This window comes from Diabrotica virgifera, chromosome 3, assembly GCF_917563875.1.
Source record: "Diabrotica virgifera virgifera chromosome 3, PGI_DIABVI_V3a".
Taxonomy (NCBI): Eukaryota; Metazoa; Arthropoda; class Insecta; order Coleoptera; family Chrysomelidae; genus Diabrotica; species Diabrotica virgifera.
In genome coordinates this window covers 121,165-145,648 of record NC_065445.1, presented here as the reverse complement: position 1 = coordinate 145,648, position 24,484 = coordinate 121,165, and the positions used below count along the sequence as shown (strand labels likewise).

At 30.8% G+C, this 24,484-nt stretch overlaps 1 protein-coding gene and 1 long non-coding RNA gene across 2 annotated transcripts; one reads left to right on the top strand and one right to left on the bottom strand.

The window, feature by feature from the left end:
• Positions 1 to 391: 391 nt before the first annotated feature.
• LOC126882765 (uncharacterized) lies at positions 392 to 3,272 on the bottom strand. Its single transcript, XR_007697371.1, has 2 exons — positions 2,884 to 3,272; positions 392 to 709 (listed from the first exon to the last, which is right to left on the bottom strand). It is a non-coding gene; the product is annotated as an uncharacterized LOC126882765 (long non-coding RNA).
• A 125-nt stretch (positions 3,273 to 3,397) lies between these two features.
• LOC114324408 (dnaJ homolog subfamily C member 1) lies at positions 3,398 to 22,583 on the top strand. The gene is made up of 4 exons (XM_028272243.2): positions 3,398 to 3,637; positions 3,690 to 4,010; positions 12,496 to 13,206; positions 22,449 to 22,583. The coding sequence occupies exons 1-4, from the start codon at positions 3,506 to 3,508 to the stop codon at positions 22,524 to 22,526; spliced, it is 1,242 nt and encodes a 413-aa protein (XP_028128044.1). The 5' UTR covers positions 3,398 to 3,505; the 3' UTR covers positions 22,527 to 22,583.
• The last annotated feature ends 1,901 nt before the right edge of the window (positions 22,584 to 24,484 follow it).

Sequence of the window (24,484 nt, the reverse complement as noted above, 5' to 3'; positions counted from 1 at the left end):
ATTATTTTGAAAAATTACGCCCTAGGGTATTAAATTTAAATAACTAGTTAAATACTGTCAAGTTGACAAATAACAACCCAAGTAAAACTATGGTTACCACAATTACGTTACGACTATTGCTGGTAAATGTACTTATTTGAAAACTAATTAATTCAAAATTCCTTCAATTTTTTGCCTATAAAAAATAATTTAGTCGGACATTAAATGTTGAAGGCACCACGGGTATTAACGATAATATCGCTTTCAGTCAACTTATATCCCTCAGGCCAAAGGCCCTCGGTATATACACCATTGACCTCAAGTGTTATTATCCTTATAATACCCTTGGTACCTTAACTATAATCTCACAATCAGCCCATAGAAGGTGTCAAATAAATAAAATATTTGGGAATCATACTTGATAATTTATTAACAATTAAACGATTACTTTATTGATTACAGTTAATTTATTTAATGGAAATTAAGGTAATAATAATAATAATGTTTATTCAAAAATAATCAAATATAAAATCTTCCTGAGACTAAAAACATATTTAAGTGTATAATTAATAAGAATTAACATAGGAAGCCACAAGGAAATAAATCTGCACTTAGCTATAGCCCAAAGTAACTCCTGTTATTTATCCAAATCTTTACTAGTCAAACACATTTGTTTTGAAATTCCAGCAGTTTCTTCTTTTTATACCTTTTAAATATCTGGTGGTTGTTCCTAAAACAAAGACATAAATAAAAATTCTACATTGTGTACCATAAAAAAATCATAAAAATGTGGAAAGTATCACAAGAATAAAGAAAAGTCCCAGATATAAAATTCACTATTAAAATAAAAATAGTAAATAATTATTTATATCTGACACTTTTCTTATTGGAACTTCTTTCTGGTAACATCCTTAATCTCTGACTTTTACAATTTATAAGACAAGAGATGATGAATAAAGAAAGGGAAAAGGACTCTGCAGTATACAGTTACATTCTGCTTTCATTAATCTAGAAAAAAGATCAGAAAGATAATTCAAAGTCCGAAATTGTAAAAGTCAAAAAGAGATTAAGGATGTACCAGAAAGGGGTTCTAATAAGAAAAGTTTCAGATTTAAATAATTATTTACTATTTTAATAGTGAATTTTGTATCTGGGACTTTTCTCTTTTCTTTAAGAGATATCGCTGAAGCATCCTAATAGTAGATAACTATTTTTGAAATTCCACTTAAATAGACAATTTGATTTCGTTTTGATTCAGAGGTGTGCAGGCAGCTCCACTGGGGACGCCGTAAGGCAGAAACAACTGTCTGGAGATTGTGTATCGCCTCTGGATCGAAAGGAAATATAAACTGTCTCTTCACTATCACAAGAGTATTTTAATATTTTTATTGAATAAAAGTAGTCAAAAAAAAAGGACTAGTTGGTGGAGCGAAGAGATAAAAATAGCTGTGAAAGAAAAGAAAGTACCATGGAGAGCTTATCTAGAAAATAACAGTTAATAAGCAAGGAAGCTTGTGAAAGAAAAAGTTAAAAAAGCTAAATTGGAACAGTGGGAGAGATTTGGAGAAAAGATGGAGCAAGACAGTAGTAGGACAAACCAAAAATTGTTCTATTAAGGTCTGAAAAAATGAGAGGTAAATCAGGTAGTACTGTCGTGCAAATAAAAAAAAATAAAATGGAGAAACACTTACCCAACCACAAGATATAGTTAATAGATGGAGTAAATATTCCAAAGAGTTGAGTAATGAAATAACAATGGAAGAATTAACGGAAGCCATTGCAAAAATGAAAAATGGTAAAGTGGCAGGAATAGATAATATCAAAACACGATTGTTGAAATATATGGGGGAATCTGCATTACACTACTTACACAAATTACTGATAACAATTTGGAAACAGAAACGCATCCCAGAAGATTGGGCAACAGCAGTAATGGCTCTTCTGGTAAAGAAGGGAGGTAAAAAAGTAATGTTCAAATTATCGAGGTATTTTCATGCTAAGTATACTGGCTAAGATTTATGAATGAACACTGGAGATGAGACTGAGAAAGAAAGTGGAACATCAACTAGACGATGCACAAAAAGGTTTCTGACCGGGCACAGTGTCCAAGATCATATCTTTACTATAAGACAATGGAAAAAGCCTTTGACAAGGTACCCGGACATCACATTTGGAAAGGGCTTGAACTGTTCGATGTTGGAGGAGAACTAATTGATGCAAGTAAAATTTATGTACTGGAACATTGTGCGAGCATTAAACTGTGAATCAAACAAATTTGCTAATACACAAGGAGTAAGGCAAGGTGGAGTTTTAAGCTCACTGCTATTCATTATATTATATATATGAATGAACCAATAAAAAAATGCAGTAGAGTCCCGAAAATTAGATTTAGGTTACCATTGATTAAAAAGTATAACTCTGAGTAAATGTGTATCTGCAGATGACATTGCATTGATACCAAGTTCAGAGAAATCTTTACAAAGCAACCTAAATTTATAGACGAGAGAACTTGCAGACAAAGGAATGAAAATAAAATTAGCAAAGACTAAAACTTTACTTATTTCCAAGACACTGAGAGAAATCCATATAAACCTAGACGGAAATTTAGTAGAACATATGAATGATTTTGAATATTTATAAACTATAATAGACAAAAAATGCAAAAAAAAATGAACAACAGAATTGCTAAAACATCACGATTATATCACTCCCTCACTACAGGTTTCATTAGCAAAAGAGAAATTAGTGAGAAGACAAAAGGGACAGTATATTATATACCTCCCTTCTTTGCTTCATGGAAGTGAAACATGGCTGGCTTTCCTAATAATTAAGCTTGAATTATCACATCTTTATTATTATTGTAGACATTTAAAATCCTTATTAATCGAATTACATTAAACTTACCACTTATAAAATGTTTACTTTTCATATTTTAATTTTAGTTCCCTTATATCTGTTCTTCTTGTGGCTTTTATCCATTGTCCCCAGCTTTGTTTGGATAATTCATTTAAATGTATTGCATGGGGAGCCTTGGGAACAGTACAAAATAAGACTTTTCCCTGTCTGCCCTACTCCCACAATTTACAACAATACAAGTTACATGTATAAGCTTCCCAAGAAAGAAAAACTGATAACTGCTATGGATTAATTCAGTTCTGTAGGCGATAAACTACTTTATATTTGATTTGCTGCACACAATTTCGCTGAACAATCGACAATAAAAACAAACAGGATATTCTTTACAAATGTAAATATTAGGATTAGGTTATGTTATGTTATGTGCCCCCAGTTAGGCCATATTCGGAAGTTCCCCCCCCACTCTTCTATGGAAGTTCCTTATCCCTTTGCTTGGATTGGCACACCGATAATTTTCGTTTAATACTGTCCGCTGTCATGAGCCGCTGTCACATCCGCTGTCATTTTACACTCAAATGTCCATAGAATTTCGTACACACACTCAAAAGTGTAACACTAAAAAACAAAGGAACAGACCTAATATATGACTTGAATATATGACTTGAAAAACATGATATATTATATTTTATTTCAAGTATTTGTAATTGTATCTGTAAATGCTTGGGATACAGAGCAATTGGAAGTGTTTGATGCAATAGAAGAAGTAAAACAAAACTTCTACGAAATTCTAAATGTTTCAAAGGTAATGTAGATCAATCATTTTAATTTTTTTAATACCACAACTCTTATTTTAGGAAGCTGAAAATAATGAAATTAAATCGGCATTTAGAATGCTTTCTCTTAAACTACATCCTGACAAAAATAAGGAAACGGATACCTCTGAACAATTTCGTAACTTAGTGACTGTTTATGAAGTCCTAAAGAGTTCTAGCAAGAGAAAATATTATAACGATGTTCTTGTGAATGGCTTGCCAAATTGGAAATCTGGTATTTTTTACTATAGATATGTTCGCAAAATGGGAATACTGGAAGTTATCATCATCATATTTGTCATTACCACAATTGGTCAATACCTTTGTAATTGGGGAGTCTATTTTGAGAAAAAAATGGCAATTGTATGTTTCTATGTATTTCATATTTTATTAAAAGTTAATATATAGTGAGCATGTAAAGGTTAGAATAAATTCATTTTCTCAAGATTGGATGATTTTGGAAAAAAATCCCGAAACAGGTCAATTTTTACTTTTAAATTACGACTCTTTGGCATATATAGGGTGAGACAGATAACTGGCCTATTAGAAATATCTCGAGAACTAAAGGCAACAGAATCACGAAAATTGGATAAAGGGGTTTTGAAGGATGATCTATTAAATGAAAATACATATTTTCATCTTTGCAACTTCCGGTTATACCGGAAGTTGCTTATAACTTCGTTATTTTAAATGGGACATTGTATATTTTTACATTTTTGGATTCTCCTCAATATATTCTTTCTTAAAATATGAGGTTTTTTTTTATTATTATACAGGGTATTTTAAGAGATATTTACGTTTTTTTATTAATTTCATAGCAACATTCACACCCTGTAGAATTTCAATAGTTTGACATTAAAAACTCTGCTTACGTTCAAGTGATTTTTAATACAGTCTATTATTGTTAAGAATCATTAGTATAGCTAATTTTGAAATTTTAGTATACAGGGTTTGTCAAAACTCAGAATGAATATTTTCTGAGTTTTCTTAAATGGAACACCCTGTATTTTAGTATTGTAATGAAATCATATTTCATAGTACTTTTTTATTTTATAAGTATTCCCCATACCTAACTGCTTTAATTTGTGAGTTATTGGTGATTCAAGCTAAACATTAATTGCAACAAAAAATATGTAAAATTTTATTGGTTGGCCGTTAAAATATACAATCAGAAATAATTTTTGAGAAATAAATACATATTAATCCAGACTGATCCTTAAAATTACCAATAATGGTTTAGCTATCAAAATACCTACGTAGTTAAGATTGTTGGTGCGATTAACAATTAAGCACAAATTAAAGCAGTTAGGTATAGGGAATGCTTAAGAAATAAAAAAGTACCATAAAATATCATTTCATTACAATACTAAAATACAGGGTGTTCCATTTAAGAAAACTCAGAAAATACTCATTCCGAGTTTCGACCAACCCTGTATACTAAAATTAAAAATTTAGCTATACTAATGATTCTTAACAATAGTAGACTATATTAAAAATCATTTGAACGTAAGTAGAGTTTTAGATGTCAAATTACTACAATTCTACAGGATATGAATACAGCTACGAAATTAATAAAAAAACGTAATTATCTTTAAAATACACTGTATAAAATACACTGTATAATATTACAAAATCTTATATTTTAAAAAAGAAGACATCGAAGAGAATCCAAAAATGTAAAAATATACAGGATGTCCCATTTAAAAAATCGAAGTTATAAGCAACTTCCGGTATAACCGGAAGTAGCAAATAGATGAAAATATTTTCATTAAACAGATGACTCTTCAAAGCCCCTTAATTCAAATTTTCATGATTCTGTTGCCCTTAGTTCTCGAGATATTTCTAATAGGCCCTTTATTTGCCTCAACCTGTATATCATACTAGTGACGTCACCCATCTGGGCGTGATGACATCATCGATGATTTTTTTTGATGACAATAGGGGTCGTGTGCTAGCTCATTTGAAAGGTAATTCAATTCTCTATTTAGTAATATAAACATTGACATAGTTATTTATACAAGGTGTCCAAAAAAATTTTTTTGAATTAAATTTATTGACATAAAAAGAAGAATGTATGTAATTTATTTAATTCAAAATACATTTTACTGCTCTCAGAAAATTGAAAAAAATGTTTATTTTCAAAAATAATCATTGCTTTTCGCTTAAATTAAATGTTCAAGCTGTCACGAGGCTGGTGGGTGGCGACTTTCATATTGAATTTAAGCAAAAAAAAATATTTATTTGCCAAATAAACATTTTTTCCTGTTTTCTGATAGCAGTATAATACATTTTGAATTAAATAAATTACACACATTCTTCTTTTTGTCAATAAATTTAATTAAAAAAATTTTTTTTGGGCACCCTGTATAAATAATTATGTAAATGTTTATATTACTGAATAGAAAATTAAATTACCTTTCAAATGAGCTATTACACGACCCCTATTCTTATTTAAAAAAATCATCGATGACGTCATCACACCCAGATGGGTGACGTCACTAGTATGATATATATGCCAATAAGTCATAATTTAAAAATAAAAATTGACCTGTTTTGGGATTTTTTTCCAAAATCGTCCATTCTCGAGAAAATGGATTTATTCCAACCTTTACGTGCTCACTGTATATGGTAGAACCCTGATTATCCGTGCTCTAGGAGAACAGACTTGGCATGAATAGTTGAAAAACACAGATAATTCGAACATATGTTACAAATGTATAACGTAACATATATGTGCCTATAAATAAAAACAAAAAGGTAACAATTAAAAACAGATTTCTGCAAAAATTTTTACACTAAATAAGAAAACTAAATAATTTGCATTTACATAAAGTAGTTTATATATCTTTTTATAACTATGCATTTTAAAACGTCAGTCACTTTGGTCTGTATTAAAAGTTTGACTATCGATAGCTTCTTCAGTCTCTTGATTAGTTAGTCTGAATTCATACTGTCCCATCATTTTCTTTGTTTCGTTTTCTCATTTTCAGATGAATCAATTTGAGCTTTACCTGGCCGATTCAAAACTAGTTCAAATATCGTAAGCTTACAAATCAAGTGATATTTTTTTAATTGATGTAGCCAACCACTGCACAAAATTCTCTTGCTTAGCACATATTGCTCTGAGATTGTTACACTTTCTGATCTTTTCTACACAAACTACTTAGTTGGAAAGTGCTTCATCAAGTTTTTGAAAATTCCATCCTTTTAATGAATCTTGATTAGATGCTACACTTTCAATTTTCACTTCGTTTAAAATCCCTAATTTGTGTTAAGTTGTTAAAACATTTCTCTTGCATTTAAGTCAAGTTAATTGCCATTACAAAAAAATATTAAGAATAGGTATACATAGTGTGACCAACTAGCCCGAAAAATCCGGGACATGGCCCGAATTACAAAGTCGTGTCCCGGCGTCCCGGAAAAGGCTTCCGGGCCATCCGAATTTTCAACTTTTTGGTAAAATTCTATTTTTTAGTTATTCTGTTAAGAATTCACGTCAAATTAAATTGTTGGGACGAAAAAAAATCGACAATAATAATTATGATTTTAAAAAATAAGCAATGTAAAGAATTACATTGCAAGAATACATCATATTTTGTTTGTTGAGGTCAATTTAAAATATGAATGGATTGATTTTTAAATGTTTTGAAGCTGTTTTCTTGTGACCTGTTTGGCAATTATATTTTTGATGGGATTAAGCCACAATTGGTTGTAATGATAATTACATTTTTATATTTGGACATCGTTCTGTAAAGGTGGAGCTCTCAAGACCCCAGGATGTATTTGATGTGTTAAAAAATAAATATAATGTAAGCCGTGATAGACATATTTTCATAAGTGCTGACCTCACGCGTCTTCAACAAAACATCTTAAATAAGTTAAAAACTGAATTGGCAGAAAGGAAATCTAAAGGTGAGAAAGATCTAGTTATAAGGTATATTAATGGTGAGCCTAAAATAACCAAATATAATCAGCAAAAAAACTCGAAATGATCATTCCACAAGTTTCCAATACACTGAAAATCTACTGTCATAATGTAGGAGGTTTAAGGACAAAATTATCTGATTTCTCTGCAGCAGTTAATTGTTCTTGCTTTGATATATTTGTCATTATTGAAAGTTGGTTGAACGATGATTTCCTAGATAAGGAACTTTATTTGGTTAATTATCAGATATTCAGATGTGATAGATCTAATCTTTCAAGTACTAAAAGTAGAGGTGGAGGGATTTTGATACTTATTCATAGAAAAATAAAAGCTTTTAGAATGAGCCTCATAAACAATTCAGTGGAACAGTTATTTATATCTTGTTCTGTTTCAAATTTTAATTTTATCATTGGTGGCGTGTATATTCCTCCTAACAGTCCAAATAATTGTTATCTATCACATGTTGAAACGATTGAAGATTTGAGAATTCAGTATAATAAATGCAACTTTTATATTTTTGGTGATTTTAACTTGCCTAATATAACTTCCGATTTAAATAATATATCACCATCTCAGATGAATGAAAACATTTCTAGTGTAGCACAATGTTATGATTTTCTTGATTTTAAACAGCATATTACTATTCCTAACTCTAATAATAAGTTTTTAGATCTACTATTTTCGAATGTGGATAGTATTCTAGTTTCATCTGCAATAGATCCTATTTTTTCTGAATCTACCCATCACAAACCATACTCCTTTGATTTATCTATATCGGGCATTACAAATAATTTACTGTGCCAAGAATTTTACTATGATTTCAGAAACGCTGATTATATTAGCTTACAGAATTATTTGGGACCTATCAATTGGCACAAGTATTTAAATTTAAATGACATAAATACTGCAGTACACAATTTCTATCATATTATGAGTATGGCATTAAATCTTTTTGTGCCCAAAAAGAAAAGTAAGGTATCAACTTTCCCAAAGTGGTTCAATGCTGAGTTGAGAAATTTAATCATCCAAAAGAAAATAGCTCACAAAAATTACAAGAATACTGGCAATCGCTGTTATTACATAGAATTTTCAAAGTTACGTAGTCAATGTAATATTTTATCTAAAGAATGTTTTGTGAATTACAAAAAAGACCTTGAAAATAATTTTAATACCGATCCCAGGTCATTTTGGAGATTTTTTAGCCGAAAAAATAATCTATATGATGTTCCTAATAATATGTATCTAGCTGATAAAAAAGCTGTGAATGGTGATCAGATAAGTGAACTTTTTGCTGTTTACTTCTCTGAAGTTTATGTTTCTTCCCTGGATGTAAGTTATCATGACACATTTAATAATTATTCATCTATAAAGTGTGATTCTTTGACAGCGGAAGTTATTTTCGATGGTTTGTCAAAACTTTCTAATAATGTAACAGCTGGACCGGATGGTCTTCCCGATTTTTTCTTGAAAAACTGTGCTTACAGTCTAACTCAACCATTGTTTGTTCTATATAACTTATCATTGAAATTAGGCATTCTTCCTGATAAATGGAAAACTAGCCATTTAATTCCAATTTTTAAATCTGGCGAAAGAGAAAATATAGAAAATTACAGAGGTATATCTAAACAATCGACCATTCCTAAACTACTTGATAAGTTGATTTATAACCATATTAGTTTTACTTGTCAACAATTAATAAATAATTATCAACATGGCTTTATGCACAAGAAATCCACAACTACAAACTTACTATCTTATGAAACATCTATTATCAGAGATCTGGAAAGAAAATGTCAGGTAGATTGTGTATACACAGACTTTTCAAAAGCCTTTGATAGGATTGACCACTACTTACTGCTACATAAACTTAAGGCATATGGTTTCAGCGATCAGCTTTTAAAGTGGTTTGATAGCTATTTAATAGGTCGCACACAAAAAGTCAAACTGGGTTCATTTATGTCAGATACAATACAAATAAAATCTGGAGTTCCACAAGGTGCTCATTGCTCGCCCCTTCTGTTCAATCTGTTTATTAACGACATAGGTGAATGTTTTAATCACTCTAAGTACTTGCTATTTGCTGATGATTTGAAGATTTACAGATCTATCAAAGATCATGAAGATTGTAGTCTCCTTCAAAACGATCTCAATAATTTAGTTGAGTGGTGTAACAAAAACAGACTCTTTTTAAACATTAATAAATGTCATTTCATTAGCTTCCACAAAGTTGCAAAAAAATATCAATCATCATATGTCATCGACAGTAAAGCGCTCTCTTATGTTAGAGCAGTAAAGGATTTAGGAGTAATATTCGTTGAAAACTTAACGTTTGTGGATCACATTAACTATGTGACAGCAAAGGCTTCAAAAGTACTGGGTTATATACTTCGCAGTTGTGCTGATCTTTCCCTTAATACAATAAAGGCTGTTTACTCATCATTGGTTATATCTATATTAGAATTCTCCTCTATTGTCTGGTCACCATTTTATAATGTTCATGTTGTTTGTCTCGAGAGAGTTCAAAATAAGTTTTTAAGATTTGCAGCATACAGATTGGGATATAATGTTATTGAACTAAACCACAACTATACCATCATCCGTAGTGATCTCAATTTGCACTCCTTAAAAGACCGTAGAATTATAAATGATCTAGCTTTTATTTATAAACTATTAAATAGTGAAATCAATTGTCCTGATTTATTAAAATTAATAAACTTTAATATTCCAAACCATAATCTGAGAAATAATAACTTGTTCCATGTACCTCATCATTCAACTAACTATGGTCTTAACTCACCAATAGATAGAACTTTAAGTCGCCTGAATGATTTGGACATCGATTTATTCTCTTCTTCCAGTCGAGTATTTAAAAACCAACTAAAATCAGTTTTTCCGGTCAGCACTTATGTTTAATATTTAATATTATATTTTCAGTGGATTTGTTAATTTTTGCCATGGATAATGCTTTTGTATTATGTAATTTGTTAATTTTTTTATTGTCTGTAGTTAGTTGATTAATGTCAGTTTATATTATATTATTATGTATTGTCACTGCATAACGTGGATTGTGTGTATGTTAAATTTAGTTTTATTGTAATGTACTTACTACAGTTTTATGCTGTCACACTTTCATTTAATTCATTTTATTTTATTTTTAGTTTTTTTACTGTTTTACTGGACTTTACCAATACTACTTTTACTTCTACTTATTGTTTATATATGTATATTTTTTTTTTAAATTGGGGAGACCCGTAAATAAATAAATAAATAAATAAATAAATAAATTTATATTAACCTAAGGTTATATTTACATGGAAATCCAACATCACTTTATTTTCTAATTTTAGTAATTTTTTCTTTTTTGAGAATGATTGGAAGTCGAAACGTCAAAAACTAACAAAAATATAATTATCATTATAACTATAACCAATTGTGGCTTAATCCCATTAAAGATATCATTGTCAACATAAAAATGTTAAATAATCAATAAAATGATGATATTAAAGTCCTATATTTGAAAAATAAAAAATGGCCCGATTTTCATTGAAAAGTCCCGGATTTCAAGTATTTTTTTCAGTCTTGTCCTGAATTCAACTGAATTGGAGTTGGTCACACTAGGTATACAGTATACTTTCTCTAACACCTCTATAACAAGGCTTATTTGGCTATAATGAGGGAAAATGAGATTGAAGAACATGTTGCTTTACCTATTTTTGGCTTTTTCTATAAATAAATACCCCAGCTGCCTGTATCCAGATATGCCTAAAATATGTGTGCTTATAGAGGCCAGTGATGTAATAAACTCCATCGCCTGTCAACTTCTTTCTGTTTATCCAGAGACTCTTTTTTAAAATGGCCATTCAAACAATATTTAGCATCTTGTATTGCTCGGAATGGATTCACTATAGAAAGTTAATATTTCAGAAAACTACATATTCATTTGTATGCACAATATTATTTTTGTTTCAGTTCTAGTTATAGAGAGAGTCTACTGTAGTAAACTAGTGCCTTTTCGCTAGCACACAACTAATCTTATAGTGAATGATTTTGATCGGTTCTTCAATATCAGTAGCTATCAATATAGTATACTGTTGAATGATTTATGGTGACACTATTTCTATAAAACCACAAAAATGAGTAATGGAAAATATGGCACAGACAATCTGTGGCCCAGATATTCCCTGCACAGATAATAAGGGTTCTACTGTAAAACTGCCTATATTAAGTAAAATTTTCTTAAATTTGAATAGGTAAATCATATAACCATACCATTTTAATTTATACAGGGTGTCCAGAAACTCTACCGACAAACCAAGACAGGAGATTCCTCAGATAATTTTAAGACAATTTAACCCAATTCACCTAGTCCGAAAATGGTTCCTAAGGGAGCTAGAGCTCTTTGAAGGTGGCGCCATGTAATTAGTTTTTCTTAAATACCTCTAAAACGCTTCTATTTGGAAAAACGAAAATTTCTAGTACCGGTCATAGGCATCCGTTTTGGGTAGGATCCTACCGACTTAAAGTAAGAGTACCTTTTAGTACTAGAATACCTCACAATTTAATAATCCAGTATCAAAAATGCTTAAAAGTTGAAGACAAAGAAGGTATGCGATAAAATAACCGTTGCCCTACCGAAAATCGCGAAATTGCGAAAAGTAAATACGCATACCAATTTTCGTTTTTCTAAATAGAAGTGTTCTGAAGGTATTTAGGAAAAACTAATTACATGACGCCATCTTCAAAGAGCTCTAGCTCCCTTAGGAAGCATTTTTGGACTAGGTGAATTGGGTTAAATTGTCTTAAAATTATCTGAGGAATCTCCTGTCTTTGTTTGTCGGTAGAGTTTCTGGACACCCTGTATATCTCTATAATTTATTAACTGATTTGATTTGCTGTATCAAGTGTATCGTTTACCTGTTTTAGGAGGATCAAATAAATAGAAATAGGAAATTAAAATCAAAATTTAAAATGGATGAAGAAAAATATATTATTGAGAAACCGTCAGTATTTGATACTTTGCCTATTCAGATTCCAAAACTAATTTGGCTTATAATTACATCAATTCCTGCCATATTAAGACTACTTTCACATTTATTTAAAACTAAGATTGAAAGTTTTCATAAAAGTAATGAACCTGAAACTGAGCCAGTATCCAACCCAATATTAAAAGCAAAAACAGCTAGAAAAAGAAATAAATTTGTTGTACCAGAAGGCCCAAATTTTGAAGTATATCATGAGGGCTCGACTATTAATGACACATCTACCCCTTTAATTTCCGGAGGTTTATGGACAGATGAAGACTTATTGGATTTAATAAAATTGGTTAACAAATATTCTCAAGGTACTCCAGAACGTTGGGAAAAGATAGCACAATCTCTAAATAGGTCTGTCTCAGAAGTGACATACATGGCAAATAAAATGAAGGAGAATGGATACAGATTAGTAGAGGAAAAGGAAAACACTGCTCCAGAAAAAATAAAACAGAAAACAAGAAAGTTGATAGAAATAGATTCAGATACAAATAATTGGAACCAGATCCAGCAAAAAAGATTGGAAGAAGCTCTAATACTTTTTCCTAAAGGGTGTGTTGATAGATGGGATAGAATTTCAGATCATGTTCCCAACAAGACAAAAGTAAGTATGCTTTTGCAGGTATTGTGTACTGTATCCATAAAATTATGTGAATATTTAGTTATACCCCTATACCCTTAGTATCTCTTTAGCTTCGGTTCTCACTGCATATATCCATCTCTTCTTTGGTCTTGCTACTGGCCAATGTTCCACTAAGTATTCTTCTGTTATTATCCATTCTTATAAGGTGACCTGCCCGGCACAATATTTGAATTTTTGCATAATTCACTGTAAAGGGTTTTTGTAATATTGATACAACTCGTGGTTGAACCTTATTCTCCACATACCATTCTCGCAGATGGGTCCCAATATCATTCTATCAAAAGTTTTGATAAAGTTTATGGTTTTTTCTGTCATGGTCCATGTTTCTATGCCATATGTTGTGCTATTGGTCATGTGATGGTTTTATATACTTTGAAATTTATTTCCCAATAGATCCAAAGACCTGAGACAGAGAGACGTTATGATGAACTATTTTAAATGGGAAATAAGCCACAATTTTACAAAAAAAAATGAATTTATTAACGGTTCGACGCCCAAGTCGGGTGTCGTTGTCAAAATACAAAATAATACTAAATAAACAAAAATGTTGTTGCTTAGTAAAAAATTCTTCTAATAATGTATTTAATCTGACTCACTTATATCGGCAATTCAGGCATGTATTATACATTTTAAAGTAGAAGACTTTAAAATGATATTGCCAATATTGATGAGTTGCGTTCCTGGGACGACTTTACTAAAAGATAGTTCATTCGATTACATGAAATCAACCCCAACTCAAGAATATCCGCCACAAAAAATCTTAGCATTTGATCTGTCTTTAAAAAGACAACAAATGCAACGATGGCAGTAAAATTCTCGCGCTAAAGATTCCATAGTAAATCACGAGGGAAAACCAGGAAAAAACCTCGTGATACTATCTCGACATCATAAGTATTTGGGCTTGCATTTAGTTTACTCTCAAAACTAATACCAAATTCTGACTTTAATGTATGTATGCTATTTTAAATTATAAATAATATTAATAATACATAGATATTATATAAATAAAACTAAAATATAAAATATGTACTAACTCGATATGTTAATTGCTTACTAATCGTGGTATTTTCTTTTTATTGACTTCCTCTTTTAGTATGGGTAACCACATCCTACTGCATTCTACCGAGGAATTTGCGACACAATTGTTTTAATTTAGCATAATTAGAGCCGCTTCTTTGATTTTTCTCTTTTTACTATCTGTTTTTTTCAGGACTATACTTGAATCTCTCCACTGAACTCTATGTTCATTATCCCACGCGTGTTGACGTATTTGAGATCTATCAAATTCTCTATTTTTAAAATAAGACTGATGTTCACTTATTCTAACGTCTACTGGTCTTGATGTTTCACCTAAATAAAATTGTTCGCATTCACAAGTTATTTTATAAATACAATTATTTCTTCTTTCTTGTTCATTGTTAGGTTTAGTTTTAGATAGAATAGATCTCAATGTGTTTGTTGTTTTGAATGTTGTTGAAATGTTGAATTTATTTCCTATTGTTTTAAGTTTCTCGGATAGTTCTTTTATATATGGTATTGATATTTTCCTCGTATTATTTCTTGTGGATGTTATAGGATCCCGTTCTACGTTGTTCTGTTCCATTCGATCCAATCTTGACAATTACTTATTTATAAACGATAAAAGATAATCATTTTTTAATAAAACAGATGTTAACAAACGTTTTTCTTCTAAAAATGAATTTTCCTTAGAACAAGTAATTTTGGCTCTATCATATAAGGATTTAATGATTCCCTTTTTAACGTTGATGTTGTGATTTGATTTGTAATTGAGATATCTGTTAGTGTGTGTTGGTTTCCTATACACTTATGCCCGATTTCACCAACGATACCTAAATATTTACGAATTACCTAAATGGGTTTAGGTACTTCCTAACTCTAAAACGGATTTCACCATTCGATAAGAATTGCCTAAACCGCTTAAGCATTACCTTAAGTTAGGCTACGGATTTCGATCTCCCTAAACTTTAGGTATTACTTCTATCGTTGACAGTCAGGTTATGTTTTTACAATTTTGACTAATGTACTTGTGACGTTTGTCAATAATTTGCTTCTTACCTTAATTTTTCTGTTATTCTGTAATGTTAGGTATATTAGTTGTAATTTTGTATTTTCTTTTATATTATTAATATAATATGTGTTGGAAAATATAGAAAATCCTTTGGAGTTTTTTACAGGTCTGTTGACAAAATTATGTAGTCTACCTACTATCTAACAAACTAGTGTTGTGTTTCAAAAACCCATTCACGATATAACTAAAAGTGTGCCATTAAAAAATTAATAATAAAAAGCAATTTTCAACATATTATTTATTTTAAAATTATTTCATTAATGACAATTCAACTAACTTCAACTTTTCGTCATATGTGAAATTTACAACTCTTTTCTTTTCCCCCATTTCACTGTACATATACAAATAACACACAAAACTATATTTATTATATACATACTTAATGCACAAATAACTAACTACTAAATAAAAGAACTATAACAGTAGAAAACTCAATAAAACCAAATTGGCAAACAAACAATAATGACAAATAATGGAAAAAGTAAGAAAATGTCATCTTATTCTTCTTTTTATTTATCAAAAATAGTTCAAACGTACCCTAGGTAATACCTAGGAAAGCATTTCCCAGATAAGCAGTTCTTTTAGTTGTAAAATGCGATTGTTCCTAAGTATTGACTTAAGAAGTTCCTATCGATAAGAATTACTTAATAAGGCAACTGTTTAGGTATCGTTGGTGAAATCGGGCATTAGTCTCATATCCAGTATCGTTCTTTGAGACTAAAACATGGAGGAAAGGTAGAGTGTTATTACATTCCTTTTCCATTGTAAATTTTATTTTCTCTTCTTGATCGTTTATATTTAGGAATGTATCTAACAATTCTGATCTATGAGGCCATATTGAAAACACATGATCTACATATCTCCACCATACTGCGGGTTTTAAATTTTGTTTAGAAATGATATAAGTTTCGAAATCCTCCATAAATATATTAGCCAATAATGGAGATAAAGAAGAGCCCATTGCTAGACCAAAATTTTGTTTATAGAATTCATTATTTAGTTGTAAATAAGTATTATTAGTACATAATGTCAATAACTCCATTATAGCTGATACATTTAGTCTTGTCCTAGTTGTCAGTGTATTATCATTCTCCAATTTCGTTTTGATTATGTTTAAAGTTTTATCTAATGGCACATTTGTAAATAAACTGTTTATGTCAAAACTTACTAAAACATTATTTGGATTAAATTCAATATTTGATAATTTGTTTAAAAAATGTTGTGTATTTTTTATAAATGTGTCATTATTTGCAAATGGTTTTATAATATTTAATAAAAATTTTGAAAGTTCACTACAAGGAGAATTGATGGGTTCACTACAAGGAGAATTGATGGTACTACAAATGGGTATAAGTGGAATATTCGCTTTATGAATTTTCACTACTCCATAAAAATGTGGTAAACAGATATCTCAATTACAAATCAAATCACAACATCAACGTTAAAAAGTGAATCATTAAATCCTTATATGATAGAGCCAAAATTACTTGTTCTAACGAAAATTCATTTTTAGAAGAAAAACATTTATTAACATCTGTTTTATTAAAAAATGATTATCCTTTATCGTCTATAAATAAGGAATTGTCAAGATTAGATCGAATGGAATAGAACAACGTAGAACGGGATCCTATAACATCCACAAGAAATAATACGAGGAAAATATCAATACCATATATAAAAGGACTATCCGAGAAAATTAAAACAATAGGAAATAAATTCATCATTTCAACAACATTCAAAACAACAAACACATTGAGATCTATTCTATCTAAAACTAAACCTAACAATGAACAAGAAAGAAGAAAGAATTGTATTTATAAAATACCTTGTGAATGCGAACAATTTTATTTAGGTAAAACATCAAGACCAGTAGACGTTAGAATAAGTGAACATCAGTCTTATATTAAAAATAGAGAATTTGATAGATCTCAAATATGTCAACACGCGTGGGATAATGAACATAGAGTTCAGTGGAGAGATTCAAGTATAGTCCTGAAAGAAACAGATAGTAAAAAGAGAAAAATCAAAGAAGCGGCTCTAATTATGCTAAATGAAAACAATTGTGTCGCAAATTCCTCGGTAGAATGCAGTAGGATGTGGTTACCCATACTAAAAGAGGAAGTCAATAAAAAGAAAATACCACGATTAATAAGTCATTGACATATCGAGTTAGTACATATTTTATATTTTAGTTTTATTTATATAATATCTATGTATTATTAATATTATTTAAAATTTAAAATAGCATACATACATTAAAGTCAGAATTTGGTATTAGTTTTGAGAGTAAACTAAATGCAAGCCCAAATACTTATGATGTCGGGATAGTATCACGAGATTTTTTCCTGGTTTTCCCTCGTGATTTACTATGGAATCTCTAGCGCGAGAATTTTACTGCCATCGTTGCATTTGTTGTCTTTTTAAAGACAGATCACATGCTATGCTTTTTTGTGGCGGATATTCTTGAGTTGGGGTTGATTTCATGTAATCGAATGAACTATCTTTTAGTAAAGTCGTCCCAGGAGACGCAACTCATCAATATTGGCAATATCATTTTAAAGTCTTCTACTTTAAAATGTATAATACATGCCTGAATTGCCGATATACGTGAGTCAGATTAAATAAATTATTAGAAGAATTTTTTACTAAGCAACAACATTTTTGTTTATTTAGTATTCTTTTGTATTTTGACAACTACACCCGACTTGGGCGTCGAAACGTTAATAAATTCATTTTTTTGTAAAATTGTGGCTTATTTCCCATTTAAAATAGTTCATTATAAAAATGCCACAAGGAAATAGCTTCAGAACAACATTAAGAAGTTATGATGTTAGAAACATTATCCTTTTCCATATTTCCTCCGCTTTGCTGCTGTGCTCTGTTGTCTGTACACCCAGGTATGTGAGCTGTTTTACTACTTCAATATAATATTTGCACTGTGTATTGTCAGTCCTATTTCTTGCAGTTTATTGCTATTCGTCTGATCAAGTTTACATCGTCTGCTTAGACTTACTAAACAATAATTTTTGTCACAAACTGAAAAGTCTCAGATGCAGAGTTCACCAATATAATAAAAATTAAAATGGTAATTAGTTATTTAAATCTGAAACTTTTCTTGTTGAAAGTTCTTTCTGGTACATCCTTGTTATAAATTGAGTTAGGTGTGCTAACTAAATGACCAACAACGATTATGTTTCACTGAATTACAGGACAATAGGAAAACATTTTACTTGAATATAACATATATAACTGACATTATATTTTATTTCTTGACATTTCATTTTCCACTTCTAAACTGTCAACACATAGAGTATGTACAACTATAGAGCAACATCTACTTTTAACGTTGTATATTGTAACACATCCTTAATCTGCGCCTTTTACAAATTATAAGGCAGTAGACGACGAATATAGAAAACAAAAAGGACTCTACTATATGCAGTCACATTCTAGGAAAAGGACAGAACGAATGAAAACGGAATGTGATTGCATATAGTAGAGTCCTTTTTGTTTTCTATATTCGTCGTCTGCTGTCTTCTAAATAGGGAATTAAAATTCTCGCGTTAGAGATCTCATAGTAAATCACGAGGGAAAACCAGGAAAAACCTCGTGATACTATCCCGACATCGTAAGTATTTGGTCTTACATTTAATTTACTCTCAAAAATTAATACCAAATTCTGACTTTACTATAATTTTGTTTAAATTATAAATAATATCAATAATACATGGATATATAAGTAATAATAAAATATGTACTAACTCGACTATTGACTTACTAATTGTGGTATTTTCTTTCTATTGACTTCCTCCTTCAGTATGGGTATCCACATCCTACTGCATTCCACCGATATGGCTCTAATTATGCTAAACGAAACCAATTGTGTCGCAAATTCCTCGGTGGAATGCAGTAGGATGTGGATACCCATACTGAAGGAGGAAGTCAATAGAAAGAAAATACCACAATTAGTAAGTCAATAGTCGAGTAAGTACATATTTTATATTTTATTATTACTTATATATCCATGTATTATTGATATTATTTATAATTTAAACAAAATTATAGTAAAGTCAGAATTTGGTATTAATTTTGAGAGTAAATTAAATGTAAGACCAAATACTTACGATGTCGGGATAGTATCACGAGGTTTTTTCTGGTTTTCCCTCGTGATTTACTAAATAGGGAACTTACATAAAATTTTAAATTCGAAAAAAATGGTATAAATCACAACAGAACATAATTTAGAATCTGTATCAAAGATAAAAACGTTTTGTTTGTCTTTCGTTTGGCCCCTAAAAACGACTAAAAATTCAACTTATACCAGCCACTTCAAAACGCGTCGTGACGTCACAGGGTTGTATGTTTACATTCTACACCAATTGTATATATAATTTTAAATTAGACATTATAAACGTCAGTAAAAAATACAGTTATGTGACGTTAAAAGTGTGTTTGATCGTTTGAACTATTCATAGAAAATTTGTACTTTTACAAAATGGTTTTATTTTCAATAGTAAACCTACTTTCTTTTCCTTCAAAAACTGTATCAAACTGTAATCTCAACAAACTGGTATATATTATTACGATGACGTACGAAAAATGTCATTAGAATATAAATATTTTTCCTTTATTCCCCGACGACGAGCTGGCCAAATACCCAAGTAGGTGGAGGCCAATACACTAAAGAAGAAGAAGAATATACTTAAATATACCCATAAACAGAACCACATAGTCAAACTCTGTGACGTCACGGGTCGTTTTAACTATTTTAAGATAAGGAAGACTTTAAATTTGTACTTATTATGAGTTTTTCAAGCGTGAAATTTTGTAAATCTAATTTTTATACAATACTGAACATTATTATGTATTAAAAAAAATGTGCAAATTCCCTATTGTAAAAGCCGCAGATTAAGGATGTACCAGAAAGAACTTTCAACAAGAAAAGTTTCAGATTTAAATAACTACACACACCGGCAAAATTAGCCGAACACCTTAAAAATGGGACATGTTTGATGTCGCGAATTTACTAAACCTGTTGTCGGATTTGAGTGATTATTTCAGTATGTTATAGCCTTATTAGTTAAGAATATCGGTGTAATAATATTGTTGCTAGACAGGTAAATGTCATTTTATACCGGGTGTTACAATCATACTGTGTTTTTTTTCTTAAAGTTCGGAACACCCTGTGGAATATTCTAGCATGTATAAAATATTAAAATTAAAACTTGATTGTAGACTTAGGCTTTTTTAATATTTTCTTTTTTGATTCATTTCCTTATGTTGAAAAATAAAAAAGTTATGTGCTTTAACAACTAGCCATGCTTTTTATCAATACATCCTCATAGGGGAGGAAAGTATGCTAAATTTGCAGTTACTCGAGCGTTATGGGGACCTATTGGATTGTGAAGAGTGGGTGCTAAAACCAAAAAAAGTTAAGTTTTCCATAAAGTGTGGGACTCTCCACTTTTTAATTTAATTTTCCATTTCCACCAATCGTTTTTTCCGATTATAGCGCCATCTATCCATAATTGGAAAAAATGTTGCGAATAAAAGTTGCTTATTTTTACGGCAAGGATCCAAATCTGCAATAAAAATTGGGGGCTTCTATTTAAGATTTTAAAGTAACCCCCCACCACACCTCCATGGGGGATCGTGTTTGGTGCCATTCGGTGGATTTTTGAAAAATATTGAATTTTTGCAGTTTTACGATCTAATGTTCATTTCGCGAAATATCGCAGGGTTCGTATTTAAAATTTTTAATTTACCCCCCACCCCTCTCCGTGGGGTGTCACGAGCCCCCACGGAGGTAGGGTGGGGGATTTAATTTAAAATTTTAAATAGGAGCCCCCAATTTTTATTGCAGATTTGGATTTTTTACGTAAAAATAAGCAACTTTTATTTGACACATTTTTTCGAATTATGGATAGATAGCGCTATAATCGGAGAAAAATGATTTCTTTCAAATGGAAAATTAAATTAAAAAAATGAAAAGTCCCCTACTATGTAGAAAACTTAACTTAACCTTTTTCTGATTTTAGCACATACTCTTCACAAGCCAATAGGTTCCCATAACGCTCGAGTAACTGCAAAATTTAGTATATTTTCCTCCCCTACTATGAGGATTTATTGATGAAAAACACGGATACTTGTTAACGCACATAACTTTTTTATTTTCTCACATAAGTAAATAAATCAAAAAGGAGAATGTTAAGAAAGCCCAAGTCTACAATCGAGTATTAATTTTAATATTTTATATATGCTAGAATATTCCACAGGGTGTTCCAAACTTTAAGAAAAAAACACAGTATGATTGGTACACCCGGTATAAAATGATATTTACCTGTCTAGCAACAATATTATTACAACGATATTTTTAAATAATAAGGCTATAACATACTAAAAGAATCACTCAAATCGGACCTGTGGTTTAGGAAATGCAAGACATCAAACATGTCCCATTTTTAAGGTGTTCGGCTAATTTTGCCGGTCTGTGTATTTACCATTTTAATTTTTATTATAATGGTGAATTCTGCATCTGAGACTTTTCAGTTTGTTTAAGAGATGTCGCTGGATTGTGTCCCAATGAGGATTTCAATGGTGTTTGAAATTTCTCTTAAATAGATGGGCTAGCTGGTTTTCGCTTCAGAAGTATGCACGCCAGCTCTGTTGAGGAAGCCTGCAATGGCAGAAACAGCTGTCAAGGGATTGTGCATCCCTCTGAATCGATATCAAGCAAAACCATATTTTACTTTACTAATAATTTTTGTATTTAGAGACATTATTTTTATAGTCTTGTCGAAAATCTACAAAGATTTGATAGATATCTGTCACACTCCCAGGCTTTAGCTAATATTTGTTTTACATTGAATAGCTGGTCAATAGTAGACCGTCCTGGTATTCCCCTATGATTTGCTCTGTAAAGTGACAATCTCCTGTTTATGATCCATGTAAAAACCTATAACTCACACAGACTAAGGATATTATTATGCTTCTACAGTTTTTGTAGCTGAGTTTGTCTCCATTCTTGTGGATTGGATCGTGTTCCACTCGTATGCTACTCTCGTTTCACTTTTACTTGTCTAGTGTATCACTGATATTTAATTTTATTTTTAAGGATGAATGCATGCAAAGGTTTAAATACATAGCCGAAGATCTCAAAAAAAGGAAACAAACAGGAGCTAACGACAGTTGATTCAAGCAAGATCTCTTTTTCAATTATGTATATTAATAAATAGAGTAATTCATAAAAGGATTTTCATTCATCCTCATTCGGACCGATTTGAGCGCAGCATACACCCATACAACATTTCTTTGTATGAACCTTAATTTAGAGAAATATATTTCAAAAACAATATACAGGTAAAAAGTTTTATACACACAAAACGAACTAAACAATATTAGAAGTTATGTTTCGAATTTTAACTATTTAGAATGGGAAATAAGCCACAATATTATTAAAAAATGATTTTTATTAACGTTTCGACGCCCAAATCGGGTGCCGTTGTCAAAATACAAAATACTATTAATATAAACAAAAATGTTGTTGCTTAGTAAAAAAATTCTTCTAATAATTTATTTAATTTGACTCATTTATATCGGCAATTCAGATACATATGATACATTTTAAGGGTCTAGTACTATTCGGCGCGGCCGGTTCGGCGCCGCCGATTCGGCTTCGGCCGGTTCGGCGCCGGCCGATTCGGCGTCGGCTGTTTTGGCGCCAGATTATACCTACGTTACTTTTTTAGAAATTTAAGAGGCTCTTGATTTATATCTATACCACACTAAAAAAATATATTAAATGTTATTTTTTCCAACTTTTGTAAATGTAAGCTATTTAATTGCACATAATTAATTAAAAAATTAATATATTATATATTATACAGTACAATTTTCAAAGGAGGAAGACCTAACCCTTCGGTCCAAACCTAACTTTCGGGTATTATTTTACATCTTCTAAAATTAAAATGTCGAAAATTGTTCTCCTGACTCTACATTTTTTGTTAAAGAAAATTTCAGACTATCATACATTAACAACTATTTTTTTTCTCTCTCACTTTGCCAAAGTATCTGTCGCCGAATCGGCGGGCGCCGAACCGGCAGGCGCCGAAACGCCGACGCCGAATCGCTGGCGCCGAATCGCCGGCGCCGAAACGGGCCATCCCCACATTTTAAAGTAGATGACTTTAAAATGATATTGCCAATATTTATGAGTTGCATTCCTGGGACGACTTTACTGAAAGATAGTTCATTCGATTACATGAAATCAACCCCAACTCAAGAATATCCGTCACAAAAAAATCATAGCATGTGATCTGTCTTTAAAAAGACAACCACATGCAACGGTGACATTAAAATTCTCGCGTTAGAGATCTATCTATTATAGATCTATCTATCTATCCATGTATTATTGATATTATTTATAATTTAAACAAAATTATAGTAAAGTCAGAATTTGGTATTAATTTTGAGAGTAAATTAAATGTAAGACCAAATACTTACGATGTCGGGATAGTATCACGAGGTTTTTCCTGGTTTTCCCTCGTGATTTACTATGAGATCTCTAACGCGAGAATTTTAATGTCACCGTTGCATGTGGTTGTCTTTTTAAAGACAGATCACATGCTATGATTTTTTTGTGACGGATATTTGGCTCCAAATTCGATCCTACTGCATGGATTTTAATGAAATTTTGGGAATAGCCTCTACCTATCTCCTAATTCAAAGTCTACCCTATGCAGATGTGCGCTTTTATCTTGGGGGTGGTTTCCACCCCTTCTCGGCGGCGGAAAATTTTTTGGTCAAAACACCGTCAAAATAACTACGGAAGTGGCTAGAGCACCTGATTCTAAGCAAAAACGGTACTATTTTTTTTTAAACTTAATACTTTTTGAATTATTCGTAGTTGGAAATTTGCCATTTTTATTGAAAAATGTCAACCGGACGGTTTTTTGCGAATACCTTAAAAATATGCATCTAACGAAAAAAACTATATAAAACATTTTTATAGCTTATGAAAAATCAAACAGATTCGTTTCTTCAAAAATCTTCTAGTTAGAATACAATAAGAGATATTATGATAGCTGAAAAGAGATTTTTTTTGTACATGCTCAAGTCAGTTTGTTCAACGTAAAATAACAGAGAAATGGT

What these genes read in the sequence shown, in the direction of transcription:
- LOC114324408 (XM_028272243.2), top strand. Translation starts at nt 3,506, where the DNA reads ATGATATATTATATTTTATTTCAAGTATTTGTAATTGTATCTGTAAAT. An exon ending in AAATTCTAAATGTTTCAAAG is followed by an intron (nt 3,638 to 3,689) that starts GTAATGTAGATC and finishes CTCTTATTTTAG; the next exon opens with GAAGCTGAAAATAATGAAAT. An exon ending in ATGTTCCCAACAAGACAAAA is followed by an intron (nt 13,207 to 22,448) that starts GTAAGTATGCTT and finishes TTTATTTTTAAG; the next exon opens with GATGAATGCATGCAAAGGTT.